General features: G+C 40.8%; 1 protein-coding gene across 5 annotated transcripts in view; it reads left to right on the forward strand.

Moving 5' to 3' along the window:
* Nucleotides 1-22778, forward strand: part of MAP7D2 (MAP7 domain containing 2) — a 75625-nt gene that overhangs the window by 22530 nt on the left and 30317 nt on the right. For all 5 annotated transcript variants that reach the window (XM_032189649.1, XM_032189660.1, XM_032189671.1 and 2 more), the window contains exons 2-3: nt 16332-16409; nt 19579-19742. In XM_032189649.1, coding sequence (XP_032045540.1) covers nt 16332-16409; nt 19579-19742 — 242 coding nt within the window. The remainder of the gene's footprint in view (nt 1-16331; nt 16410-19578; nt 19743-22778) is intronic.

Here is a 22778-nt window from a genome sequence, read left to right on the forward strand (position 1 = left end):
TTTTTTTTTTGTCAGAGAGCCCCTAGGTAAAGTTCTATAAAAGAAGATGTCAACTTTGAAATATTTCTATTTTAGTAACCCGTTTGATTTGCATTGATTCTCTTTTTTACTACAACTGGAAGTGAGAGGAACTTTTACTGTAAGGTGTACTGCAGTAAGTGCTGCTTTATGACCTTGCAACTCTTCTAAATAGTTCATGAGAGGAAAAATATCAGTCAGCTACAGCAAGGCAACAAATGTTCTTCTTTACGGTGGTTTTAAGTCTGTCCTACCTTAATGACTGAAAAATGAAAATGTGAGCAGTCTGGGCTCCCTGTAATTCTCAGCCTCGCCTCAGGTAATGTGGCTCACTGGGTGGTTGTGCCTGGCGTGCTGCAGGCCTGTGCCGCCATGTTGTGAGGCAGCCGAGGCTCGCCTCTCACTTGAGCTCATCCCCGCCTGTTGTGGTGCTGTCTATCTGTTTGTTCAGCCCAGACAAATTTTTGGGGCTGAGACGTAACATGGTTGCATAAGTAAAACTTGTCTGTGTGTCCTGCCAGAGAGCCCTGTGGCAACTCAGGAGCCTCCTCTGGCTGATCACACACACTGGGGAAGTGGGCATAGCGGTGGGGCGCAGGGTGCTTGTACTGGAAGCCTTGGGGCTGTGGCAGCAAGGCACGTGGGATGTGACCAAAACGGTTTTATTTTCAGCTGTGAGGTTTTGAGGGAAAAGAGTTCATGTGGATCAAGTCCAAGAAGTGGGAAGGCAGGTGAGGACCTGTAGGGCGGGCCAAAGAAGGGCATGCACGCACAGGCAGGGCCCAACAGCAGGGCTTCATTTTAGGTGGAAGCTGAATTATTCCAGAAAAAAAGCAGGGAAGGTTCCCATAAGCATTTGTTCTCCTTTAAATAAATTGAGTGAGGAAAACTGCATGAGATCAGGAGAAATGGAGCCTGGGGTACTGATCCTCTCTGTAGCAGTAGTCTGCTAAGGTAGAAACAGGTAATTAGCCTAATCACACTGTCATCACGTGTCATCTTGGCAGTGTTATCTATACACCCCTATTACCCAGGTATGTATAAATACAGCTTGTTTTCTTTGGTAAATACAGTGTAAGAATCAACATTGTGTAACATCTGTCACCAGTGAAGCATAACTTGCGTATTGTCCTTCACACCACAAAGCTGTTCGCTTGGCTGTAACTCTGCCTCTGGGCAGAGATCCTGGTCCTGAGGTGAGAACTGCCAGGACACTGCTGTGTTAGGGAAACGGGTTTTGATGTGATCGTTCCTGGTCTGCCCTGCATATGGAAGCTGTAGCAGCAGTTTTCCTGCTAATCTGTGAGATAACCTTGTAAAATGGTGAGCATCATGGCTTGGGAATGGTGTTAAGGTCAAAAAAGATAAAGCCTGCAGTACAATCTTGCATTGTTTTGAAAGGTGCTACTGTTTATCACTCTGCTTGTGAAAACTGGGACACATTTTTACATCTTGTTTTCATTTCCTGCCCTCCCCCATTCTGCCGTATATATTTATGAGGGCGCATATATCTATACACAGAAATATATTTTTTTCCTAAATCTTACTGCGCATTTTTAATCCTGCAAATCAGTCTAACATGGTCTAAACAAAACACACACGCAAAAATGTAAAGACTAATCCAATCTTTGATTGTTCATACAATAAACAACACTTCCAACTGAACTCTTTGCCAGCAAGAAATGTAATCTTGAAATAACAATGTAATCACTGTGTAAAGTGTTGTGTATTTGTGTTTAAAAAGACAGTACTAACAGAGCTCTGTGCACTGATCTTCCTGTAGAAGTTAGCTTTGCATAAACTACAGTAGTAGACCTATTACTTTTTTTATACCCTTAAAAGATGGAAAGTCCTTAGAAAAAGCCTGGATCTTCTTCCAGTGAGAGGAAGGAAGCTCAGTTTCTTGCATCATCTGGTAGATGTCTTTGGCAGAGTCATTTTGAGAGTGAAATTGAATGACCTATTTAGCTATATTTTTAATATTTCTAAAGGGGGGGGAGTTATTCTCTCTTCTCTAGTGTTCAATAGAGCACTTTGCACTATTTCCAAAAAAAAAAAAAAACCAACACTACAGAAACCCTACAGAATATTTTCTGAAAATAACTTCTGGAATTAGCTGTGGTATTGCAGTTTAAAAGAATGATTTTACTGCTGGTGATGGCAGCTGCACCATGCAAGATATTGTCTCCTATCTGTCTAGATATAGATAGTATTAATAATCAAAAGCTGTTGGCACAGCAGGCAAATTAGTTAGTTGTTTTCATCTTGAAAACTTCCTTTTTTCAAATTGAAACTTAGTGATTTTTCCTCCCGGGTCTACTTTTATCAATTTCAGAACTTGCTGCAGTTGTGCTATATGTATGTATGGGGTCTTGCTTATCTCCTTATTTATTTTAAATTATGTGAATTTTCTTTAAGGGGGCTTTAGTAAACAATTCACCTTGGTCCTTTTGAGTTGCAGGATATGCAAATATGCAAATAGCCCTGACCTTGTTGAACTGCCCTGATGGATCACAGGCAGTAGGAGTCTCCTCTTCAGTGAGTGTGCTTTTCAGATGCCCTTCCTTCTAAGACTTGTTTTTTAAGGTCTCAAAACAAAAATGCTTCAATTTCAGCACTCAATACCTAATGACATTAGTTGTCCTTGTAGCCATTGGTCTGAGGACAGGTTCATTAGCAGTACATCCTACAATTTAGGGAGAAGAAAGGTTAATTAACATGAGGTCGGGGGAACAAATATTGCTTTGGTGTAGGTATTAATCTTTTTCTTTCCCCCAGAGCCTTATTTAACTTCTAATTAAGCTTTCATTTAACTCCTCCTGGCTTGTCACTCATTGGGCGGGAGGTGGCTGCTGGCTTCTCCAGGGAGGGGTCTCCAGAGCAGCTTTTCCTCCCTCTCTCTGAGCAGCTGACAGCCCTCTGTGCAGTCAACACATGGGTGGTTTGGTGGCTTCTGGTTGTCTGTGCACCAGCAGTTGTTTCTGAACATTAAATGAATCATTTATTGTGAGCATCTTTTATGTATAGAGCATTTGGCCTAGCATGATCATATACCTGGGTAGTGAGGCATGTGTGTTTTTTTTTTAGGACTAAAACAGAAGAGTATAACACTGCCAGCTTTGAACACTTGATTTTTATTTATTTATTTATTTTTGTCGAATGCACTTAACAGTTTATAAGCCTTGCTGTAAATGACACGGTTACGGTGCACAAGTAGTGCTGTCCATACACAGCTGCAGCAGCCTGTGGGTTGCAGATAACCAGCCACACAGGGCTGAGCACTTTGGTTCTTCCACGTGAAACAAATTAGTAATGTCTTCCAGGCTGCTCAGGGCAACCAGCAGCTCTGGGTGGCTTTGCTGATGGCGAGGGATACACGGTGAGTTGTGGAGGGCTGCTGAGCAGTTACAGCTTACGCTTACCCAATACTTCAACTTAAAATTTACCAAAAACCAAACAGTCAAAAACCCAAACAAAAAAAAAACTACCAGTATGGCATTAGTCCCTTTGCTATGCCAGAGATGTTCATTGGTGAAACAGAAAGGGCAGGTGGTTACAGGGTAGTTTCACTGTTTGCCCAAAACTTCTCATGCTGTCCAGTAGGTCTTTTACTACGCAGATGAGTGCTTGGACCTTGGCTGCTGTGGAGACCACTGAGGTCATTAAATAGTGTTTTAGGTTTTGCCTTCTTTGGATTAGCCCTTTCTGTTGCTCTGTGTCTGCGCAGTTTGTAAACAGGGCAAATTTTTAATTAAGGGTTCCAATCAATATTTCTAGCAATTCTTTATCATTTGTAATGTGGTTGATATTGCATAATTCATGCAAGGTTATTTCAAACAACCCTATGTGAAACTCATCTTCTGTTAGAGTCCAGTCACTTTGGGGTAGACCATAGCAGTTTTTCCCCCCCTGCAGTAGATGTTTTTGTATATATGGTTGATCCTAAATAACTTTATAGCAAACCAAAAGAAGGGTGATGAAATTACATCCTGATTTGAATCTATGCATATATTGAAATCGGTTGCGTGCTGGGAGAAGAAAAAATACACTGGTAATGTTGTGGTATTTCTATAATTGTGTTGTGCAGTTGTACTTGTCAGGCTGCTGGTCTGCCAGTTTGTGCCCGCAGTATTGCTGAGAGGATGCTTTTTTGTGAAAACCTGTTCAGTTTTATAGTTTTATAGTTTTCAGTTTTTATTTTTCCAGCGTAGGAATTCTGTATTGACATAGCTGACAGTGTTGGAACAGGAAAAGTTGCGTATCTGTCTCTGCTCGATAGCCGTAATGCGAGCTCTTGGCAGCCCGTGCAAGGCGGACAGTCTGGTTGTCTCAGTAGAAACCTCAGGGAGATATTAACATAGATAAGGAAGGAAATGTAAACAGATATTAAGTTACAGCATGACCGGAGAGGAAGTTTTATTGGTACAAGTGTCATCATAACTGAAGGACTCCGTAAAACTAGACTTTTCTGTCCTACTGGTTTGGTGGCATACAAGTAATTGAGTAGGAAATAAACTTAGTTTGAGACTTAGTGTTGAGATTGGGGAGGAGGGGGAAACAATGACACAGCAGTTGTTTTAATCCTTAAAACAGGATTATTGTGCCATCTTCTTGGTGCAAGGTGGATCCTGAGCTTTTGACTTCAAACACCTACACTGTGGGGCCAAATAAAGCTATGTTTGTTTTATTTGCAGGGTCAGCCAGGTTGAATTTCCTGCCAAGAAATTGTTTTAGTAAAGCCAAAATTGTGACACATCAGAAGAGAAGGGAGAGGGAGGAACAATGAACCAGAGAAAATTGCAAAGGAAATTTTAAGTAGAAAATACCTCTTAATCCACATAGAGGCTCATCACAGGCTTACAGAGAAAAATCTAAGAAGTTGAGCTCACTAGTGTTTGTCTTCCGAAATGTACAATTACATTGTGCTGTAAGTAGGTCCTTTAACTGCTAACTCGCCATTCAAGTTTTTCCAAAATCAATTAGAACAAGGTATCACGTGCCAAGCATGCGTGACCTTTAATTTCTTGTATTCACCATGCGTTTATCTTTATTGAAGAGCTTTTTTTTATTTCAGAACACATGCGTACCATGTGCTACTAGGCTGATCTTTACACAAAGAAAAAAAAAGAAATATGACTGCATGATTACCATATACTTAGTGTGGCATCTCTCACAGGAAAAAAAATGAGTGTGAATTCACTTTTCAGTCTTAGTGCCAGTTAGTGTCACTGTTTACTTGTGCAAATAATTATCTTTGTTTCCATTTAGAGCTTGTTTTGCTTGGCACAAAACATTTAAGCTCATCTGTTACCATCCAGTTTTTAGCAGACAGTGCTGTTTTGATAAAGTGCAAGCATTAACAGTTTCTCATTCTGCTTTTTATAAATAAGCAAAAAAGTTTCCACTGGAAGTTATTCTTCCATTATTGTTGGTCAATTTATGTGGGCAATTTAATGTCATGACGCTGGATTAAACTTCTTTCAAAGTGCTCATTTCATCTGTTGCCCCCTGCCTTCCTTTAAACTTGCCAGTTTCAGTGTGGCAGGGAAATAAACGCTCTGAAAATCAGTACAGTGTAATATCACACGTTTGTTTCCTAGAATATTTAAACTGTTTTAAATTTCACAGCTCTTTTTGGCTAATAGAAGTTTGTTTTTTGTTTTTGTTTTTTTTTTTTTTTCCAGTACTGTTATTTCATATATTACTAAGAAAATAATGTGCAGAAGAGGTATCGATATTCTTCTGAAACTTGATTATATAAAAAGAACATAAAGGTTTTGGTGTTTGTTGTTTTCAGCAACTTGCGTAACTTATGATAGATTTTCCTAAGTTGTCATGGGTGTTCTTTTCTTCCAAGGTCATCCTGTGTGAGTAGCTGGGACCTTGGAGGCAGAAGACCCTGAGTGGTGTAGTGTCCTTGTTCACTCTCTCAGGGTGTGCAAAGGAATAAGGACTTTAATTTGGGTCTTAAGTGTCTGGCTCCAGTTTCAAGATTTCAGTTGTCACCCACCTGTCTGTCCAACCCTCTGTCCTGTCATCAGTATTCATACACAAATAATAAAGAATGGCATTTCATGGGTATGTTCGTATTTTCTTAAAAATAATGTTTTGTGCCAGTGTCTGAGATCTCTGAAGTCAATTTGTGTAATACTCAAAAAGCAAGTGCTCTGCCTGTAGCCTGCAAAGCATGAAAATTGCACATTACTGATTTGGGTACCTCGCCCAGCTTCTTTCTCTTTAGCCTGTAACCATCAATAAAGAGTGTAGGGGATGCACGTGCCAACTGGGGTCTCTCTCCATCCTAAGCAGTTTTGCTGCATATCACTGCGTTCCTTGGGTGTCTGGAGGCTGAGATGAACTTTGACAGAAGGTGCTGAATACAGGACCTTGTTACTGTGCTAAGTGCTACTTGCTGCAGAGTTTGGGGACCCACTGTGTTTTAATTGGCTTTTTTCTGTTGGCATGTGTGCCATGAATTCTGGATTCAGTGTATGCGTGTTCATCTTTGCACATAATTTAATCACTTCTTGTTAAGTCACTTTCTGCAGATAGCTTTCATTTCTGTTTCATCCTTTAGTGTTTCACAGCTTTTTAAATCCCCTTGAAAGTTCCAAATTCTTACCCTGAAATAAAACTTCCTCTTTTTAAGACTTGAAAACTCTGTGGAAGCACAATCCGCCCCTCTCTCCTGTGTAGAAAAGTTTTGTTGTGGTAAAATATCTTACTTATTCCGCAGGTTAAGAGCTCATGTATAATGTGCCTAGTGTTCTGAATTTACGTAAACAGATAAGAAGATTTACAGCGGAAACTCAGTGAATAATCCTCTGAGAAATTACAGATTAAAGGAAGATTTATCTTTTGCAGCGGTAACAAGGTAGACTTAATCTTTTTAACGCTATTTCAAGTGCAAAAATTCTACTGAAATTAATATTTAAGAAAATAGGTTCACGTAATTTTTTCACCTTTATTTGTGTTAGCGACTCTGTCTACATACTGTGTCTTATCCTTGAAAAACGTTCTTCTAAATAATAATAGAATATATCTAATGCTTTTTGGCTGTTTTTGCAAAATGGTAACGTCTTTCCATAAAAATGGAGCAGGATTTAGGCAAGATGGGTGAGACTGATCATCTCCCATGGTGAAGTATATTGGCCAAATACACCTACCAGAATGCAAGAGGAAAGGGTAAAGCAAGATGTCAAATCATGTAAGCTTGTCTTCCCTGTGAGTATTGGCCGTGCTTGTTCCTAGAATGCATTGTTTTGGTTGTGGTATGTCAGTGGATGCTCTTCCTTTCCCTTAAATAAATCTGTGGGAATTATTATTAGTGTGAAGTCCAGTAAAAGCAACGCTTTAATTCCTGCTCCTAATCGTAGTCAAGTCCCCAGAGGATAAAGTTCACTTGATAATATCCACTCTGGATTAATCAGCTTTGCTTCTTTTTTGAAGCTTTTGCCAAATCACGGGGAAAATATATTTTCTCTGTTGGGAAACATTAGTTTCTTCTGTGGGGAATAACGTGAAGTTTCAGCATTGCATCAGCCTGGGGCATAGGAAAGTGGAAATCATGTGGATTAGTCATTGATGGGAGCATGCCATGTTAGTAAGTCATCAGCACTTTGTGTAGTTTTTTATGGGATGATGTATAAATGGCAAATGGCAAACAGATTCTTCTTTGAAATGCTTCATATTCATTTTACTCACCACAAAGAAAAGAAGAGGATGACTCTGAAGTCTTCTCCAAATCTTCAGTCATTGCTGACTTAATGATGAAGGACAGGGTATTATGAAAAATGAAGGTAATATTCAGAAGTGAACTGTATTGTCTAGCAAAAAAAAAAAAAGAAAAAGTATCTTGGGAATGAAAGGCACGCTGATAACAGCCTTTTTGTAAGTGTTGTTGGAAGTTAAATATATATTCTTGATTCTGTAAATACACTGTTTCTAAAACTCATAAAATCCCAAACCATAGTTGCAGTCTCAAGAAAATTAGACTTGAAATGAATAAATGTTAGTTTAAGGATTTGAGAGTTATCCTAATACGTACGTGTGGAGTGCATTGTTTAAGGTCAGTGTTACACTGCACAAATTACCATGGCTTATATATTCATTCACCAAGCCTCTATCTCCCCTGGGCGACCACTTTCCTTTGTCCATAGATCAAAACATTATTTTATCATTTCATCAGTGACTATCTTTTTTTAATGATGGCTAATGAGAAAACAAATCTGCGTTGTCATTTTTACTCAAGGCTCCAGAAGGATGCCCTCTGGCTTAGTTGGTTTAGGAGCAAGCTGGTTTTGCTGTGTCAAGCTTTTGTGTGGGTACCTTGACGTAGAGGTTAATCAGGAGTTAGATTATAGGACTTTTTTTTTTTTTTTTTTTTTTTAATCCCTACCAGCTGTAAGCATTTGCTGTGCTACAGAGGGCTACAGGAGTCTGCTCTGCCCCTGCAGCTTGACCCACGCTTCAGGCTATTGCCACGGTGGGAAAATCACCTCACCTTTTCACTTTGCTGGGAAGCAGGATGCAGTAACTTTTCCAGGTGCTCGTGTGGGAAAAGCTAGCAGTTTTCTCCAAATAACCATCTTTGCAGATCCCTGCACCCCTTGGTTTTAAATTACAGCGTTGGAAGTTGCTGTGAAGGTTTGAGTGAGTGTTGTCATCGTCAGCAAAGGGAAAAAAAAAAAAAAAAAAAAAGCACATTGAAGCAGCAGGGATGGAGCTCCAGCTGCAGATCAGCTCCTTGTCCACGTGGGGGCTATGCAAGACTGCGCTGGCTGCAAGGACACCGCTAAAGCTCCTGGTATCTGGACCTAGAAAAGCAGGTCTGTGCTCTCCCTTCGCTTGTGCTGTCTTCATGCACTTCAGCTGTCATCTGAGAGCACAACACAGCAATGAAAACTGTAAAACAGCTAAAGCATGAGATCACCGCTCAGTGCTACCCACCAAGAAAGCCAATTAACTTGAATAGGAAGTGGGTTTTAATGTGCGCTTGGGGAGTAGTTGCTACCTGGAGGTGGGGGAAATGGATGCGTACCCTTTCCATCTCCTTTGCTGATGCTTAAAATACCAGCGTGTCTCGGTGCAATGCTGGCTTTCGCTCGGCTCAGGTAGTCTAATGCATAATAATAAGTACATAACACCTGCAGGTGTTGGCATATAAATGTGTACCACACGTCCAGAAACCAACTTTTAATGAGGAGTAGCAGTGTATTAAACTACACTGCAAATGCAAAGCTTTTGTTTCTGGTTTATTCCAGTAAGTAATCACGAGTGATACCTGGCTGGAAAAAAAAAAAAAAAAGGACAAAAGTTTCTGGAAAGAGACTTGAATTTCTTTTGCATTTATGTGCATGTTCCTGAAATGCTGCTGTTTAGGCTGAAGTCACTGAGATTGATAAACAGCTGGGTATAATGCTAGAACATTTCTCTTAGATAATTTGAGAAAATGACTCTGACTCATAGGCTTACCGTCCTATGAGAATGTTTTTTCTTGTAAACGTTGGGAGATGAAGTCAACTAGCCAAGCGGTATTTGGGTATTTATAGAAGCTCTTTCCAGTAACTGTATTTTTTTCATCAGGTTATTAATTATGGCAGCACATGAGTGATGGGGCCTCTTGCAGCCTTGGGTGGAGTACGTGAGTGCTCCCTGACGAGGTATTTCCACCTGTTCTAACAGAGCCGTTCTGCTGGGCTCAGTGAAACTTGTCTGTGCAAGCTAGCAAATGCATTGAGACTACTAAATATGTGCCAGGACTATTGCTAATTAAAGAGAAATGCAGTGGAAGAAAAAAAAAACAAAAAGCCTTCATAAAAGAGGGGAAAAATGCTACAGTTTTAATGTTTATGAATCTGGGTTTGGGGGTTGGTTTGCTGTTTTAGCCTATTTCCAGCTGGTACCAACAATTATTCCTTAGTGAACTCTACCATTGCTTATGTTAAAAATATTAATTGTGAATTAGAAGTAGTATTTATGTTTTTCTCCCTTTTTTTAATCCATTCCAGAATGCATATTTTTCTTTCCAGAAGGACTTTTTTTTTTCCATTCATCAGGTGCGCTGAAAGAGTGGCACGTAACTGTGCACAGAATTTTAAGATTATTTAGTTGCCCAGGGAGCAGGTTTGGGAAGGATGGCTTCTCCTTGGACACAGTGTTCACGGAATGAAACTGCTATCAAGGTAGTGTCAGGAATGCAAAAACTCCTTTGGGATTATAGTCATCTTCTGTTCTGCTTCTTACTCTAGACCTTCTGCATAGTTTAGCTCACTGAAGGGGGAAAGGGCTACATTATCGTTTTTGGTTAATATTCTTGAGAATTTTGATTATGGTACCTTCTCAATCATAAGAAAAAGTTGTGACTGGATTAATTTTAAAGAGACCAATTTTCCCACATCGCGGTCAGCGCATCTTCAAGTTTGATTCTCTTTTACACTGAAAATTTCTACGTTTAGTAGAAGGAAAAAAAACTTGCTTCTTTCTTTAAGAAAAAAAAAAAAGAACTTGCTTCTTTCTTTAAGAAGCAAGTTCTGTTTTAAATAAACAACAAAATTACAAACTGCTTAAGTTGTTTTAAGACGTGTTAAAAATCATTCACGCTTGCAATTTTGATACTGTATAATGTCCTCTTTTTTGATAAAACAGCTCCAGAAATTGCTTAGACCTACTGCAAATGTTGAACTAAAATGAGCTGCAATTAAGTACAAAAGTATTAAACATTTTGGTAGCATTTATAAAAAAAAAAAAAAAAAAAGAGAGAATCTTCAGGCCTCTTTTTTTTTTTTTTTTTTTTTTTTTTTTTGCTGCTTTCCTTTTCTTTATCTAACTTTGCAAAATTCAGATTTTTTATTCAACTCTCACATTTTTGTAAGAAATACCTTGATAAAAATACTGCTACTGCTGGTATTGTGCGAAAGATAAAATTCTCAAGGGGAGCAGAAGTGGAATGAGTGCATGGTCAAGCCCCCAGCTGCAGCTCTGCCCTGGAGCTAGCCATAGAGCTGTGGCTGCTCTGGTCAGTGATGATGAGGTGTTTGTGGGTTCAGGCAGAACCGCAGAGATCTGCCTTTTCTGTTCTAGCAATTTTTTTTTTCTTTCCAGTACAGTAATTAAGATATTTTTAAGATTGAAGATGATCAGCAAACAACCTGATACTTTATGTATCTTTTAAAAGCTATTTGGCCAGCACCTTGGGATCATTTTATCTTAAGTAAACATACCAGTAGGATATACCTTGCTACTGACACTTTGGTGTGAATATGGGATGCAGCTGGAGCTCTTGATTTACATGAGTAACTTGAACATTTCGGGTAGGGGTCAGGAGCAGAAGGCTGGCACCTTGTGACACTGCGTGTCCCAGTGTCCCAGCTGTTTAACTGGAGTGTGCAGGTCCCTGGCAGGCTCTCTCTGCTATCTGCCAGGCCATGTCTTAGACAATTAGCCCAGGGTGTCTGAAATGCCCCTGTGTCTGGCAGCTGAGTCCACCCTTAATGACTTCATCTGCTTAACATCTTTATAACAACAGATACCTATCCTGGTATCTTAATTAGGCATAATAGAAAGTGCCTTTTATTTTTTTTTTATAGTGATATTTGACATCCAGCCTGGCAAACATAACAATAAAATTAAGTAGCTGCAAGCTTTTATTAATTAAAGAAAACTTCTAAAAAGGCAGTTATCAAAGATGAGGCAGATTTACTGGATTTTATTGAATATATCTGCAAAGCCTGTCTGCTGTTTGCTTGTTGACTTTACCTGAAAGCCTCTCAGCAATACCCTGTAATTAACGTTTAGGAAAAGCACTTTTCCTTGATGTAAACAGTCATCCAGGTCCAGTCCCATGCAGTCTTAAACCATTTTTCCCTTCAGAGTGTAGTCAGTCCCTGAAAACTTGAAGAATATAACATTTCTTCATTCAGCAGTACCCAGAGGGAAGCAGCGGCAGGTGGAAGAGTGTATTCTTTATTATTTCCAAGAACAGCCTCAAAGGACAGAAACTAGATTCCAGGGAGTAAAACATTGATTTTATGGACCGGGATTATATTATTTGAAACGAGGGTGACTGCCAGCAGAAGGGTGGGTGGTAAGTGCAGTGATGCCTCTGTCTGGTCTTCTCTACAGACCTTCTCGCCACCTCCATGCTGGCAAATGTCTATTTTATGAGCGTTCAGCTGTGTTGTCTCCTTGATCACTGTAAACAACATGGAAGAAAAATGCTTTCCCACTGACAGAACTGCACCTGGACCAGGAATTTCACCAATGCAGCAACGTCACTTTAGGGCACACACACTGTGGCAAAGGTCTAAATAACGTTGACCGTGGTTGTGCAGAGTGGGCAAAGGTCTGAAGGCATTGAACGCGGCCGTGTAGGCTGGCCAAAGGTCTGAATGTGTTGGACGTGGTTTTGTAGAGCTGGCCTTGGAGCCCCGGCTGACTCTTCTTCTCCATTGGGATGCCTGCTGTCAAAGGGTTGGGTATCTGCTACACAAAAACACGCTGTGAAACCAAACACCACAGGATGTTACAGAGCTCAGAAGAGTACATGGGTTTAAAAACAAAATAAGGAAAAAAAAAATGGATGTAGGTGCTACCTGCTGGCAGCTACTCACGTGCAAATTTCAGAAGAGGTGTTCAAGCAGCTGTGTGATCCTAACAAAGCATACTCTCAGCTTCCAGTAACCCGATTGCCCTGCTCGAGTGCTCATTTTCTCAACCCAAAGCAGGGTATGGGTTTCATGAGACAGAGCTGGCCTTGTGTCTCATCAGGACGCAGCGACCTTCCTTTCCGTCTTCAGCAGGAGCCGAGATGTTTATGCAACAGTACATGGTGCAGAGTGTGTGCACGTGGTCTGAGCCTCTTTCATCTGTAAAAGTAGATCTGTGTTGCCCATCTAAAAGGGTCAAAGCCGCGATTAACATGCTAGCTTTCAGTTCTGTATGTATTTATTTCAGAGTAACAAGGTGTCGGAGGAGTCCTTCAGCATAAGGTGATAGGTGACTGCTGCAGGACCACCGACACTATCACTGGTTTAAGTCACCTTCTTCTTCTGTGGAAGTGCTTGTTGTAACCAAGCCCCAGAGAAGCAGCAGGCGCTGCTCAGTCAAAAAATGAGGTACGATCTCGAGGGATTAGCCCAGCGGTCAGACTCACTCCTCTGAGAGTGGGGACTCCTTGGAAAAGGTTTTTTGGAGGAGGGCAGGGAAATGAAATATAAGTAGTAGTTGGGAGGGCGAGGAGGGTGGTTTCCTTGCAATAAAATCTTTGTTGTTGTTAATTGGGCATTTTCCTTATTCCCCAAGACTGGGAATAAAAGACTGTAAGAGAGTTTTCTGCTGGTGCTTCTTTGTATTTATTACCCTGGTTGGCAGAAGGCACAACCACTCTGTGTTGATGTCCTGACTCTTAAACGTTGCACTGACTGCTGCAGAGCTTTTTAGCCTTGTGTGGTTGTAAATACGAGGAAAGCTCAGGATAAAGCTGGGCGTACAAGGTATTAACCTGAGGTCACTTCCCACGTCACAGTGAAAGCTGTTTTTTCACTGTGGGGTTTTCTTTTTCATTCAAACCTTGATCTGCCCTCTGTCGGTAGTTCATAGTAGGAGATGGAAATGACGTTACGTTACTTTAATGGTAGAGTTGTCTGTGCTGGCTTGCTGCTTGTAGTCTGCTTTATGAAACAGAATTTGAATTCCTATCATTAATTCATTAATCAAAATTTTCACCACAGGTTACTGCTGCGCCCATTGCTTTTATAATGTGTACTGCATGAAGATGTGTAGTAAATGCACTAATTTTGGCCTTAGTGTACAGAGTACAAGTTGTTATCCAAGGAATGGTTATTCCATCCTTCAAAGCCATGTTTACTGTCAGAAGGCAAGCAAATTTCTGTTTTTTTTGCAGGCAAGCTGATTCATGAAGTCAAGTGTTTGAGTTAAGAAATGCTGCTACTGAGGATGCCTGTGCAACTTTAATGCTACCCCTGCTGCATGCACATGCATTTATGATGTCTGTACTTAATTAGATTGCATGATATTTTCCTCCACGTAGGTTTTTTTTTTTTTTTTTTTTTTTTAATGTTGCACACGTAATGAGCAGTCATCCTATGCACTTGTTTCCCCTGTGACGTAGCCACCTCTGGAGCGCTCTTCTCCAAGGCAGCCTTCAGATGACAGACCTTTCTCTTTCTAACCACTTCCCAGTTTCAGAAGGAAACGAAGCAGGAAGCATAAGTCACAGTTGTTTTGCTGTGAACTTGGTTCACCCCTTGAGGAGCTTCATCCGATGTGCTACATAAGGGACGTAAAAGGAAAGAATGCTTAATATGTGTGTGGATGGAAGAGAAACAAGGATCACGCAGACTGCTTCAATTCTGATACATCTGCATTTCTGAAGTATCTGGCATTACAATCTTTGTATTCTTTTTGTATTACCTGGGTGAGATTGAGACGCCTGAAGTCTTGAGAAAGCCAGCCTAAAACATCAGAAATGTCATCCCATCTCATCGTACCTCAGCTTTGGACAGCTATGGCAGCTGTGAGCAAGGCCAGAGCTTGCAGATCCACTTCTGCCAGCTGCATTCATAAAGCAGTCAAGGTAGAGATAAATTCACTCTAATTTTATTGGCGATCATTGCGGGACATATATTTGACAGTGAGTTTCAGAGATAAATGCAAGAGAGTGATGAAAGGCAGTGCAGGGTTTTGTGAACACGATCGAGGGGCTCTTACAATCCTTCCAGCTTATCACCATCCTGGTTTCCATTTCACAAGTGCCACTTTTCCATCCCAACTCCATCCTTGCCTCAGAAGCCCTCAGTTTCTGCCTCAGCTTGCTTCCTTCGTTGTTTAAGCCCCTGCGTGCTCCCAAGCCCACTCTTCCTTCCTCAGGCTCTTGTTCCAGTCTTGATTTAACCTCTGCTACCTCGAGTCTGAATCACAGAGTCCCATTGTAGCTTTCAAGCCGTTTTGACTTTCAGATCCCTGAAAAACTTGCCATGGATGGGAGCTGTAATTTAACCGTGCTGACAACAGGAATTTCCTTCCTAGCTCCTTCCTGCAGGACCTTTCAAAGCAGTCGCACAGCACTGCCACGGCTGCATTACCGAGCCGCTTGCTGTTCCCACTGCTTGCCTGATCTGACCATAAATGTTCACCGAGTGAACAAACAAGTGGATGAGTCTTTGGTAATAAATAGCTGTTTATCTGACCCACAACTTTTGGGTGTAATTAACCAGCCGGCAGCTGTCGTCGCAATTTTCCAGGGGCCTGGCTGCCATCGGGGAGTCTCTGTCTGCGTGTGTCGGCAGGGGAGGCTCAGAGATGGAGCTGGAAGGTGCTGTGTGGTTACAACGCTGGCACAGCTTTGATTCACACCAGCTAATGCTCTCTCAAGCAACTTGTGCAACTTAGGAGTTATCATAGACCAAAGACCATTCCTGAAAATGAGTTTGGATGTAGCCATCCTGTTTCAGGGAACAGTTGTTGTTATAGATGTGTCAGATCAGCTGAGGACCAGAGTAGGACTGGTCTCAGCACATGGACGCAGGGCAGAATTAATAACCGTAATAAACGCCTTTTCTGGCTAGACCACTAGAGGGTGTACGCAAACGTGCTTTGCCTTGAAGTTTTATTTTTAGGTTACAGAGGCACGGATATTTCAGGTTTTTCTCTAGAGTCTTTGAGGAAATGAGCTGGCAGGATCACGTTTTGCTGTCCTGTGTTTCCTACCTGGAGAAGGGGGTAGGAGGGCAGCTGCCTCCCTAGCCTCATCCAGTGCTAATTACTGGTTGTTGCAGTGAGCTGGTGCTCGTGGTTTCCTGTGGGCAGGGAAGTTGTGTGCCTGGGTTAAGCCATAAATACGAAGGCTGGGACTTCCACAAAGCATTGAACTATGAGAGAGCTGTGTACCGCTTTTACTGCTTGCCTGAACCGCCTCTTCTTTTAGCCGAAAACTTGAAAATGAGCTTATTAACAAGGCTGAATAGATACTAATTGCATCCTTATGGTGTTTCCCAAGAAAGTTACAAACTTGTAAACAAGCACTAGCAGCATGCTTTTCCGCTCTGAGGAGAGGAGTCAGGTATTTACACGGATGAGCCGTACTTGGACTTCAGCAGTAGGTAGGAGACTGCTCTGGATGTATCCAAATCCCAATTTGTTGCCCCCCTCACTCCTTGCCAAGTGCAAAATCGCGTTTTTGTTTGGGTTGTTAAATGCATTAGATTTAATTCGGTGGGTTTTTTTTTTTTTGAGTTCTCTTGTATGCTTTAATTTGATTAACACTTTTGTTTTTCTTCTCTTTCTGATTTCAGCCATTGATGGATTTCTAAAAACTGATGAGAGACAAAGACTCGCAAAGGAGAGAAGAGAAGAAAGGGAAAAATACCTTGGTAAGATGGCAGGAGGTGCATGTATTATTTATGTATATGTGCTAATAGGCTTAAGTTACTTATGTGACATTTTGTCTGTTCTGAATTCTAAACGCTGCCTATTGCTAGTCCTTATTGCTTGTATTACTTCTTCAAAACTAGTCCATGCCTTCTTTGATTTCCATTCTAAGGTTAACGTGCAAGATACTAACTGTTAGATTTCTCATTTGTAAAAGAAAAGAAAAGAAAACAAAACAAATAATCTTTGTGTAGTATTTATGATAATATGTAGGATGATTTGCTGAAACAGCCTCAGTTTTAGTCTATTAAGTTTTAGACATATTAAAAGATGATATGGAGCTGTTCAGTGTGGCATAAAGCTGAATATTTTTCTGTCAGTTTTAAAAGGATTAATCTCCTTTCAAGGGAATGAAAAAATCTATCAATTCATTGTGTTTTAAAGCATCAGTGTTTTTTAATGTACTAACACCTCCAAGAGAATGTCAGGGAAATTTTGTAAGAGAGAAAAATGAACTGTTCAAACTTTTTTAATGTGTGTGTGTGCGCATATATAAAGGTTTAAAAAAAAAAAATTCCTCAGTACAGTAACCAGAAAGGCCAGTAGCACTGTTCCTTAAGGTTACCTGATGCTACCTCTCAAAGGGAATTGCCAGTGTTTTGATTTTGTAAGATTTAGGTTTGCTATATATTTCGAGGCAATGGTAACTGAAATACTGTGGGCACCTGTGGAAAGAATCACAGGAAAGTACTGTTTTCTTTGCAGTAAGTAACTAAACTGTTGACAATTTTTTGGTAAAACCAGAGGCCTGAGATTTGATGTTTTTTAGTTCAGAGAGCTTGGTGAGCAAGGTTTCTTTTTGTAGTTCCTGTGCAAATCTGCTTAGTGAGGACTTAGGTTTTAGTAGTTAATCTCCCCGGAGGTTTTGTCCACATGGGGCATGCACCAGCCTAAGGTTTTATCTCCTATAGCTATATTCAGTCCCAACTACCTCTTCTTTCTTCTTTATTATCCCTGCTTTGCTGGCTCCTGAGTAAGCGATATGAGTAGTAGATTGGAAAGGACTTGGATTAAAAAGCAGAAGAGAAGATGGGAGGAAAACTGAAAACTGGAGAATCTGGGAGTGGCTGGTGTAGGGCATTTGAAAGGTGTTGGTTGTGGTTCTTATATCCAGACACTGTACATTTGTACGTGCCTTCTGGAAAGGTGTGTGTGTATGTGTATATATATATATATATAGAGAGAGAGAGAGAGAGAGAGAGAGAGAGAGACCATTCCTAGATTAGGGACCTCTGGATTTTGGCCTCAGTAGTTCTTTGTCTTGCAGCAGGTTTATTTCAGAAATTCAGAAAAAAAACACATTGAGTTCCCCAGAAGGACAAATACATGTATTTATGCTGCCAGCAGGTACTTTGCACAAATATAGAATAACCTTCTCATTAAAGCCAAAATTCATTAAGTAGTGGCTTAGTATCCCTAAATCAAGAAAAAAAAAGAATTGTTTTTATGTCCATGATGACAGAATGGTTTGCTTCTCTGTCCAGAATCTGTCCCAGGTTTCAGCTACGTAATCAAAAGGTAATTTTAGCACCATCTCCAGACATCTCACTCTGTTTTTGGTTTTCTATCAACTCCAGCATGCTCTTTTCACGTGTTCTACATAACGTGGCTAGTAGTCATCAATAATTAGTGACCGGTCACTTGTTTTCCACCGTCTCTGCGGTAACTACTTGTTGAAAAATCCAAGCCTTCATTCTTAAGAGTCCAGGCTCACCTACAGCACTAACACCCCTCTCACATTGACCTGCCCTGCAGTGGAAGAAAAATAGTGAGTTCTCCCAAGACAAAAGGGGAAGACAGCACCAACCATAATACTAACAGGAATAAGGCAGGAGGCATTCTGTAAAGCAGGTTGGACACCTGGAGGAAGTATCTTATAAGGGTCTGGTATTCAAGAGGAAGAAATGCATCTGTTGGGAAAGCATCTGGTGTTATTTGGTACTCTGGCTTGGTGACAGAGCGATACTAGAAGGGACTGAAGGCCACAGCTGTGGTTAAAGAGCTGGGAGGCAAGGAGCTGAGGAGAAAAGGCTGATCTATGAAGAGGGAATTGAGATAGCTCAGTAAGAGCCTAGGACTGATGGGAAGAAGCTAAAAGTGAGAATGCTTGAAGGGTGATAATTTGCTGGACAGGGAAGCAGTGACTGAAAAAGTTGACTGGGGCTGAACAGGTGAGTAGAGTGAAGGACCAGCTCTTGTATAAATCATGCTAATTCAGGATTTCCATAACTTTCAAGTTCTTAGCCTGGCAGCTGTGCTCTCTTACACAGTGGCTGTATGTATGTTGGTATGATGTTACAGGTCAGCGTGTATGAAGGCATGCTTACTGACCTCTTTCATGCCTTTTATGGAATGCACTTGCATGAGAACTGGGTTTTTCTTCACCATTTGTCACATTAACTTCTGTTACTTAGGCCCCCTGTGTAAACCTGAAGCAACAGTCCTGTGTGTAATGTTGCAGTCTGAATTTCTGTAACAACAAGGTAATGTCTCAAGAGGATTATGACTCCAGTTCGAAGAAGCAACTGAACAAACTTTCAATAATAAAAATGTTTTCTTTTACTGCTTGGAGCCTATAACAGCATAGCATCAAATTATGAGCAGAATGGTGTATTTTCAAAGCTTAATGGAAAGTTTAGCTTCTATTTTTATGTATTTATTTTGAAGGTAGCCCTGTAAAGAGAAACATAGTCTTAAAGAAATTCCAAGGGCTTTTGCTTCAACATAAGAAATTGACTCACCTCAAAATCTAGTGGGAGCATTTGTTATGTCTGGAAAAAAAATATGGTTTTAAGCTACAGAGGGATTAGAAGGATTTATATATATTTATATAGATAAAAGAATCGTTAACTATTCTGCACGCTGTTTTTACACAAGTGGGGGGACAAACTGTCACCTATGTACAAAGGGCTTCCATATTAAATAGTATATCAGTTGAATTTATTAATCATTCAAGCATTTCTGTGTACTGTACTTTTGATCTTAGTGCACTAAAAGAGCCTGTGTACTTGTGTTTGTTATTTTTACTCTATTGTGTCACACTATCAAGTAATTTTAAAGTAGGAGAAAATTTGCATTAAGTGAAACACGTGTTTTTTTTTTCTGCCTAAGCTGCTAGGGAGCAGCAGATACTGGAGAAGGAGAGGAGAGCAAAACTTCAATATGAAAAGCATGTGGAGGAACGATGGAGAAGACTGGAGGAACAGAGGCAGAGAGAGGAGCAGAAGAGAGCAGCTGTTGAAGAAAAGAGGAGGCAAAAGCTTAAAGAGGAGGAGGTAAGGTCCACTGGGATTCATACAACAGAGCAACTGTATCTGTTAACATTACAGATAGCGGAATATTGACATGCACAGCAGGTTTCTTTCTTTTTTTCTTGTCCCAGAGACGTATGGACATTACTTTGTGAACTGCACCCATGTATCACCACAGCCATAAATACTCTTCTACTGCTTGTACATCGAAAACATTTTCCCAAGCTTTTTTTGTCCCTTGATTTTTGTCTGATCTCACAAAACAGTCATCTACTTACACTAATATATCTGGGATTCTGATTGGCAGGTGGTAAAGCAGCAACATTCTGGAAGGTAGCTTTTAAAGATGAGTGTTTCCATAAATTGGCACGATTTTGTTTACACTTCCATAAATGCAATTTCAGTTGCATGGGCAGTGTAAAGAAATTAGTATTTTTCTTTCCCCGGTAACATATAATGAGAAATTCTTAAAGTAGTGAAGAATCTAGTCTGACTTAAATCTGTAGAACAGAAATAATCATAATACCTCTCTTCTATTCTCTCCACTGAGATCATTTAAGGTCCTTTTTTTTTTTTTTTTTTTTGTGCTCCAGTGAGTCCAATTTCTGATGCTGATCTCTGGTTGCAGTGTGTGTGTGTGTGTCTGCCTTCACCACATTCTGTAGAAAACATCAGCACTGCGACTGCAACTGATAAAGAATTAATGATTTTAGGAAAAGGGGACAGTGGTTTAGGGAAAAAAAAAAAAAAAAAAAGCAAGAGAAGGTATTTCCTTAGTTTCTGTAGAAAAAATGCCCTAGAAATCTGCAGTTATTAGCCTTCCCCCCCACACCTTTTGATCAAGTGTCTTTGCAAAAGAGATGAAACACTTCCACGTGGGATCAGAATAACAGGCTTCTTTGAGTGTGTATTTTTTTTTCCTCCTGTGTTTGATTCTTCTCTAAATTTTCTTTTCAGGTTACAGTAAATTATATCCTGCCATTCCTCTTTCAGCTGTAACATACTGTTTCTGGCTTCTGCATAATTAGCTGAGAATTCATTTTAAAATGTTTTGTCATGTGAATAGCTTAAAACTTTGTTACGAAGGATGACAAAAACAGAAACAAAGGCTTAGGAGATCTATCTCCTTCCACAGTAACATCATTGACCTGATGTTCTCCTTCCCCAGTACTTCCAGCTGTGATAACCTTTTGCAGCTAAGCAAAATCGATCTCCGTCATGGGGGATGTAGAGGAAAGTGGCAAGTACAAACACTTCCAAATCCCTGTCCTCAAAAACTGCACTGGAGGTGGGCAGGGAAGGGGAGGGGTGTGGGCAAAGCAAGCAACTTGCCTGCTTTGCCTGCCTGCATGATTTACCCACGCTGGAGAAATGGAAGGGTGGGTTGTGAAACATGAGAGCTCCCATACTGGGAGACTTCTTTATTGACTGAAGAAAGGGTTGTTGCCTCCAAGTCTGTGATCATTGAATGAATACCAACGCTCAAAGATCTGCTCATTCAGCCCATCCTTCAAGCTTAAACTGTCCAACGCCTTGCATGGGCTGAGGAAGCTGAGGAAGGGCTACTGGGGGCAGGAGGACAGGAGAGGGTGGGTGCGTGTTTGGGGTTGGATTATCCCTGATGGATGGGAAGATCCAGGAGTTTCTGAAGGAGGGAAGGGTACATGGAGTAATAATCTGTAGAGAAGAGGAGGTTGAGGGAAGAAAGGGATCGGGAAGAGGAGACACCACCACATCCTGGTATTGCTTCACAGCTACTTGTCACTCTTTCATTTCTCAAACTTGAATTTTACTAAAGGATCTGCCAAAGCCACCCCCCAGCTCTGATGAGCCACGGGTTTCTCCCCTCTAATCCCATATATGCAGTAGTAGTGGAGGTCTGAGTAAGGACGGTGATGAAGTCACAGCTCCATGGGCATTGCAGATCACTCACTGCACCTGAATCATTCTGGACATTTGAGGTTGTCTTTACTGGAAGAGCTTGGAGCCTGTATTTCCCACACCCTGTGGGTTTGTGACCTGGCCAGTGAGCCAGCACACTACAGCATGTGCTTGGTGTTTCTTCTTTTAAGACTGGTTTACTTGGGTGGGGACTGGAGCACTGATGTTACCTACCCATCAGGTGTCTGAAGTGCCCAATAGAGAGATTTTGTTCCTTGCTGTCTGCCTTATTGGTTATCCTTCATATCTTCCTTGGGTGTTGTTTTTTTTTTTTTTTGGCTTTTTAGCACAGCAGAAGGCAGCGCATATCTGTGACAGGAACAGGTTATATAAATCTCACTCTAAAAATATTGTTGTGTCTGTAAGAGCTTGAGAAGTGAATGGCTCTGGTTCATTTTGTACATTAGAGCTTTCTATGCTCAGCTGCTTTGTATGCAAAGGCCTTGTCAAAGAGGAGGTGACCAAAACTTGATTTATTTTGCTTTTTTTCCCTCTCCACTGCCAGATAAGAGGTGGCAATTTTGTATTAATGGAAAGAGAGGTGTTCTAGCAGAGTTATTCTCCAGGGCAACTGGAGCTCCCTCAGAGTAAGATGGAAGTGTTTCCAATTCCTCAGGCAGAAAGTGAATAAATGTGCCTGAAAATCCTTGCTGAAAGTCCTTGCTCTACATTTACTGCAACTTTCATATCTGGAGAGGTACTCAGTAGCAGTGCTGCTCCCTCCACGTTCTTTTTAAAGCTGCCTTCTCCTTAGTGTAAGCAATCCCTGAGCCTTGAGGAAAGAAGAGTGGTGGTGTTCAACTGGAGGTATCAATGATTTACTTCAAACAGCAAGCAGCCAGTTGGAGTTCAGCCAGCTGAATAAAAGCAAACTGGTCCTCATTTGGTTAATTTTTCCCCTTTTCCCACCTTGAAGCTTCCATGTGCTTTGGAAGTACACTGTAAATAAAAGCCTTCCTACATGTAGTATATTGGGAAGTCTCTTTAGAAGCAGTGTTCTTCTGCTCATGTAGTCCATGAAACAATACATGGCCCATACAAGTGATGTTTGTTAAGGGTAGTAGTGTGAATAGGAGTGAGAGCACCCATATAACACCCAAAATTAGTTTTTAATAAAAC

The sequence above is a fragment of the Aythya fuligula genome, chromosome 1, assembly GCF_009819795.1.
Source record: "Aythya fuligula isolate bAytFul2 chromosome 1, bAytFul2.pri, whole genome shotgun sequence".
Classification (NCBI taxonomy): Eukaryota; Metazoa; Chordata; class Aves; order Anseriformes; family Anatidae; genus Aythya; species Aythya fuligula.